We start from the raw sequence: 6000 nt of genomic DNA on the forward strand, positions 1-6000 counted from the left end.
ACAAAAAAGAAAATTTTGCTTTATGAACTTGTTCCAAACCATAAGATATACCACATTTGGTGACATGCAGCTTAAAGTTATCCAGAAGTAGAATCAGTTCCAAATCCTATGACAAATTGCATTTGACAACTAAAATTCTTTATACAAATTAAGACAAGCGATTGGTGAACAAATGTGTGTCATGTTGAATTAACTGTTTATTTATCTATTTTTTGGGCAACGGAAGAAAGACTTCAAGCCATGTGTGTTGACTCTTTTTGAAATGTATTGTTGGATCCTTAATCCAATACTAGGCTTATACGTAAATAATTATGTGTTACGAATTGTCAAATAATGTTAAGCTCAATTAAAAAAGATCTATTAAAGTTTTCAGTAATTTGGATTTTAATATATCTATTAGGGTACATGGGTCTTTAATGCGTAGATACATAAAGATAATTTGTATTTTTATGTTGGGTTGAAAAAGGAATACCTGAAGATAACAAGAAAAGTTATCCATATAAGTGGTTATGGTCCTCAAGTCACACATACCATTTTATTATGTTATGATATCCCATCATCAGGGAGAGTACAAAGAGAAAGTTTAAAGGATTATCTAAGATAACATGCTAATTTGGAATGCTAAGCATACAACTTTAAAGAGAAATTAAGCATTATGGATTTAGGTACGATTCCGCATATTTAATTATTGATTCTCGATGATACAATGTCAATATTCTTGGAATAAAAGTGATGGTTTTCACTAAAAGATTTATTGTTGTAACTTGTATCGTTTCATTGCAACAACTAGTTACCAAAAATAATATAAAGAATCGCGTACAGAGTTCTGTAATATTTTCTTCAAAGAAAAGAATAAACCCACAAATCTTTCAATTCTAAAAACCTTCAAATGCAAATGTTGCTCGTGTCTGCGCATTTTAAAAATGTGAATCTCCATCTCTTTGTAAAAGAAGTTAGTAAAAGATAAATCTTTATTGTAGACTTATAATTTGTTTGGCATTACTTATTTAATGGTTATAAGTGCTAATATAATCTCATATACTTTTTTCAAAAATTTTCTTGTTGTTTGGTTATTTTTTTAGTTGATCTTTCAAAAATTAACTAAACTATTGTGTTTCTACTAGAAAAAACTCAAATTTTGTACTTTTGTGAGTAGAGATTGAATTTGTTTTTCAAAATATTAAAATTATAAAACATATTTTATTCATTTGACAATCTTATCTAATTTCTTTTATATCACAATTTAAAAAAAAATTATCTATTAAAGTAATTTTATAAGTTTTTATAAAAGCACTTATTGATAACCAAATAATTATTTTTTTAAAATAAAAGCTCTATCTAAATAAGTTTTATTTAAAAAATTATACTAAATGGAATCTTACTTTAAATGCTATTGTTGGGCCTTACTTATAATTAGTTAAAGTTTATGTATCAAGTGATTTCTTACTTATAATCAGCCCATTAACAATCATTATTACAGATTAAGTATTAGTTCATCACATTCAACAAGAGATACTAAATTTCATTGTGAAGGTTTCCATTTTCCAAGCTTGAATTCAATGCCTTAGTTGTTAAAGCAAAACAATAATTTATCCAACAGACACAAAAGAAAAGAAAATTACAATTTAAGCCATAATACCTAGCGCCAGAACTATTAGCAACACTGTGAAATTTCCCGGCCAAATTTCATTTGCTAGATAGAAAAAAGAAGGCACTGTCCGGGGCTTAACTTTTTCCCGTTCCATCTTGAGTTTCTTTAGCTTCTTGTTTCAAATATTTAGTTCAGCTGAAAGAAGCACTGAAAGTACAAAATTATTCCAATTAAAAGTGCTGTTATTAATCCAAATCAACGTCGTTCTGATCCAACTTGAACCATAATTTATCTCTTTCTCTAAACTATTAAAATTTCTAAAGTATATATGGAGACTCAAATAACTGCATATTCTATTTTACATTCACGAATGTGTGCATGCACGTCCCCGAAAATGAATCTGATCAACTCCAGATGTTGATTTGTATAAAATACATATGATTTCAGGATCTCACTCTTCATTCTCCCTTGTCTACACTTTGGCTCATGATGGTAACGCTGATCAATTGGAAAATGAATTAAAGATTGTTCTAGATTAAAGGAAAGGCTTTCATCAATTCGCTAGCTATTGTGATTTTATTTTCTTTAATTCGTTTGAATAGGTAGTGAATCAATAGATAAATACAAGCATACAATCCTTTGTTTCACCAAAGAAATTATTTACGTATGACTAGTCCAAACAAGTAACATTTGCACCCAATACTTCACCCCTAGATGTCAGTCCTTCAATTTTGTGACCTTTATGTATAACAAATGTTGTCGAATCCCATGTACTCCTTGTGTTCAATCCTTTTGATCATTTTCGCTAAGCCTACGCCACCTGTTTGAAAGAAGCAAAACCATTCATCAGTTTAAATGTTCTTAAATTTTAATTTCATAATCCACGGCGAGAAATCGCAGTAACTGAATGAATGAGGAACGAGATCGCATACCTAGTGATAATGCACTCACAAAGATTATGAAGGACAGAGTGAAAATGATTATAGAAGCTCTGCCTAGTATTTTGATCAGCTTTTTCACCACGTGCTGCCCTACAAAGGCAGCAATGATGGACAGGGCAAAGAAGTAGAGAGCTGTGTAATCATTAAAGAATGATAAATACACATGTAGTCTGAATTCGAAGCATGGTCAAAAACATTTTACGTTTAATTGATACTTGGCTAGTAGGCTACCGTAAGGTACTGGGAAACGCTTCAAAAGATAGTACTCTACAACGGACATTGATGAGGAAAATGTTATGGCAAAGAGGGCTGTGGCGCTAGAAACCTGCATGGACGGCCTTGACAAGTTAATCGGGCATGGATGCGTAAGCTTAAGTTGACGGCATGCTTTGAATAATAATATCTCAAACATTGCGGAGTTTAAAAATTATGAACCTGAGGAGGGATACCGAGCTCCAAGAAAAGAGGGCCTAAAATGAATCCTCCACCAAGCCCGAGTAGTCCACCAACCATACCAGCCGTTATACCGCAAGCACAATAAAACACAAGCTGGGATGCTCTCCATTTCGTGCCTTCATCTCCCTTCGATGCTATCTTTCGCCGCCCTTTGTACAGGGCAACTGCCTCGTATGCACTTACTCCTCCGGCTACTGGGATCTGAAAGACGAGAAAAATGCAAATGTTAATCCTAATTTATGAACAATCACAGATCTTTTTATTCAATTTTTCAGTTGTGGATGTACCTGTAAAAGGTTCAATACCCAGTATAGCACTGAGCATGTTGTCGTATAATTCTGTGTCCAAAACATACAGGAGCTTCATCAGTTACTGTTTACCTCAAGTGTATACATCAAATGAAGGAAAAATAAACAAAAAATTAAGCAGATAATTACCTTAGCAATCTGCAATGCGAGGATTATAGCCCAGACTGCAACAAGAAGTCCAAATTCTTTCCAATAAATATTCTCAATAATTGAGACCTGATAAAGTTACAGATATTGGTGTTAAAAATATTTTATCATGGAAAAATTGCAGGCTTTACAAGTACCCTTACCTTTGATTTTTTAGGTTCCCTGGTTTCTTCTGGAGTTGTGCCATTACTTAAATACTCAGGATCGCATTTGCATTCTTCTGTTTGATACCCATTTCCTAATACTTAAATTAAATTAAATTAAATTAATTTGGGAAATAATCAGTTTGCAAAACAAAGGAAGATAGAAAAACTGAAAATCTCCAAACCTATTAATTCTAATTGTTTAGCAGCCTCCTGGAGAATCACAAAAAAGACAAGTTACAAATTATACATAAAATAATTCACTAGAAATCAACAAACGGAATATAAATTATGTCACTAAAGACAATGAGCATGGAATATTACCCTTTTTGTTATGGTTTCCTTTTTCCAAGTTTCAACTCCTTTCAAGAATGCCCTAGTTGACAACACTGCATTTCACCAAAGTCCTATCAAAATATTCGTGCAAAATGAACACTGGAAAAACAATAGTGCCACTCAAACAGAACATACCCAGGAATAGAACTATTAGCAAAACTGTGATCATCCAATCAGCAAAAATCACATTGAAAGCAACTCCAATACTGATTCCCAGAACCAACAAAGGTTGAAATAGAAGCGCAAGGTCATAGTCGATAACGGGAATATCAAGTGTAGGATGCCTTTGCCTTAGATTGTAGACAACTGCAGAAACTGCACCACCAGTGATCATACCTGCTCAGACGAGAGGGTAAAAAAAAAAAAAAAAAATTACACAACGTGAGAGTTAAAATCATTCTGAGAGTAAGTTTACGATTATCTTAAAAAACGAAGATTGTATCCGCAACAGAAGGGTTTGTTTCACTTACATTTTGATACTGCTGCCGATGATTTTGCATCAAATCCAACAATCAGATTAAGCATAGGAACAAATATGCCACCCCCACCAACACCTCCTACACTTCCACATGCCGTCCCAAAGAATCCAATTATGGTACCCACCACAATTCTCCAGCCAAATTTTATATCCTGTCAATCCAATTTCATAAAGTATCTATTATATAGTCCATGTCACAACAGAGAAACGAACACACACATACAAAAAAAAAAAAAAAAAGGGAAGGATACGTACACCTATTATTAAATGATAGTATTAGACTGAACTTACCGGCCAAACATGTTTGTAGCCTGATCGACTTTTAGGAGCAGATACTTTGATCACAATATTTGGCTCAACATGGTCATTTTTATTTTTACTTGTGGCTTCAGGTTTCAAATTTGATTGGGCTGAAACAGATACTGAAGCTACAACAAGTAAACCAATGAAAGCTGCAGCTAGCAGTCTCCAACGAAAGCATTCTGATCCAACCCCAGACATTTTTTTCTCAAAATATCAAGCTTTCTCTCGTGTGAACGCAAACTAGAATAATCGAAACAAGAAGCTAAACACCATGGACACTCTAAATCTGAGCAGAACCCAGTTCTCCTTTTCTTTATAGCTTTAAAATTTTTTCTGTGTTTCAAGAAACCGCTCCTTTTCAAATTCTCCAAGTTGAAACCAAATTTGTAAGCATGGAACAGAACCAGCTGCAGTGCTCTAAAAGAAAGTTGGTGATTTGCATGGTACCGCTAATGTATTTAAAGCAAGAGATTAGTTGACTCCAACGTTAAAAAAATATTTGAAAGAAAAAAGTTACAAAATTTTCCTAAGGGTTAAAGCTAGAATACAGCGCCTATGTATTCTTGCAGGCACCAAACTTTTTGTTATCTGTACTCTCCAAAGTTTTTGGAACATTTTTTAGATTCCCTTAGCAGTTAAAAATAAAAGTTGAAAATGTTAAGACTGCTCTTATATCTCTTTGTACTGTGTGCGTATTACTTAATTTGCAAGAGTCTCTCTGAGTGCTGCTACCAGTGATTGTACCTGAACGAATAACTACAAACTCTTTGTTTTTAATTAATAAGTTGTTTGTGTGTAATTTAAGTTTCTGAGAATCTTCCTGTGTCTCTGTCTCTTTTTACTTTCTTTTACACACAGCACATACACTAAGTAACGTCTCATAAATAATTTGTGCTCCTTGTTGTTTGGATCTTGACCGGCTCCGAGCTTGGAAAGCTCTATGCTGTTGGGGAATTTTGCAAGGGTCTTACCACCTTCTTGATTTGCAATTTTTATGTCTTTGGAGTACTTTGAGATTATATTCCGCGCCTAGGATTTGATACCACTCACTGGTAAATAGCGCAATACTTCTTCGTGAATCTCCGCTATTTGAATACGGAACATCATAACAACGATCATAACAACGAATAGGAGAATGATTGACCAAGACCAAAAAAAAAAAAAGAAAGCTCCTCATCTACGGCAACGGCAATGTTACATGACAACAAAAATCACTTAATAATGGACATTGTTTTCAACTTTATACTCAGTCACAGAAGTTGGGTTTGCTTCATTTTCACCGCATACCTTATCAAAG

General features: G+C 33.6%; 1 protein-coding gene across 2 annotated transcripts; it reads right to left on the bottom strand.

Annotated features, from left to right (window-relative positions):
• Window positions 1-1818: 1818 nt before the first annotated feature.
• Window positions 1819-5278, bottom strand: LOC18036124 (sulfite exporter TauE/SafE family protein 3). Of its 2 annotated transcripts, none has more exons than XM_024180765.1 (12): window positions 4692-5278; window positions 4393-4552; window positions 4058-4258; window positions 3911-3975; window positions 3772-3799; window positions 3587-3681; window positions 3426-3512; window positions 3276-3326; window positions 2968-3189; window positions 2764-2857; window positions 2524-2664; window positions 1819-2411 (listed from the first exon to the last, which is right to left on the bottom strand). In XM_024180765.1, exons 1-12 carry the CDS (start codon window positions 4899-4901, stop codon window positions 2332-2334), a joined length of 1434 nt encoding a protein of 477 aa, XP_024036533.1. In that variant the 5' UTR covers window positions 4902-5278; the 3' UTR covers window positions 1819-2331. The 2 variants fall into 2 exon arrangements, with proteins under 2 accessions (XP_024036533.1, XP_006426963.1); XM_006426900.2 differs by having other exon boundaries at window positions 3587-3687.
• Window positions 5279-6000: the final 722 nt, after the last annotated feature.

Source organism: Citrus clementina, unplaced genomic scaffold (genome assembly GCF_000493195.1).
Source record: "Citrus clementina cultivar Clemenules unplaced genomic scaffold, Citrus_clementina_v1.0 scaffold_7, whole genome shotgun sequence".
Classification (NCBI taxonomy): domain Eukaryota; kingdom Viridiplantae; phylum Streptophyta; class Magnoliopsida; order Sapindales; family Rutaceae; genus Citrus; species Citrus x clementina.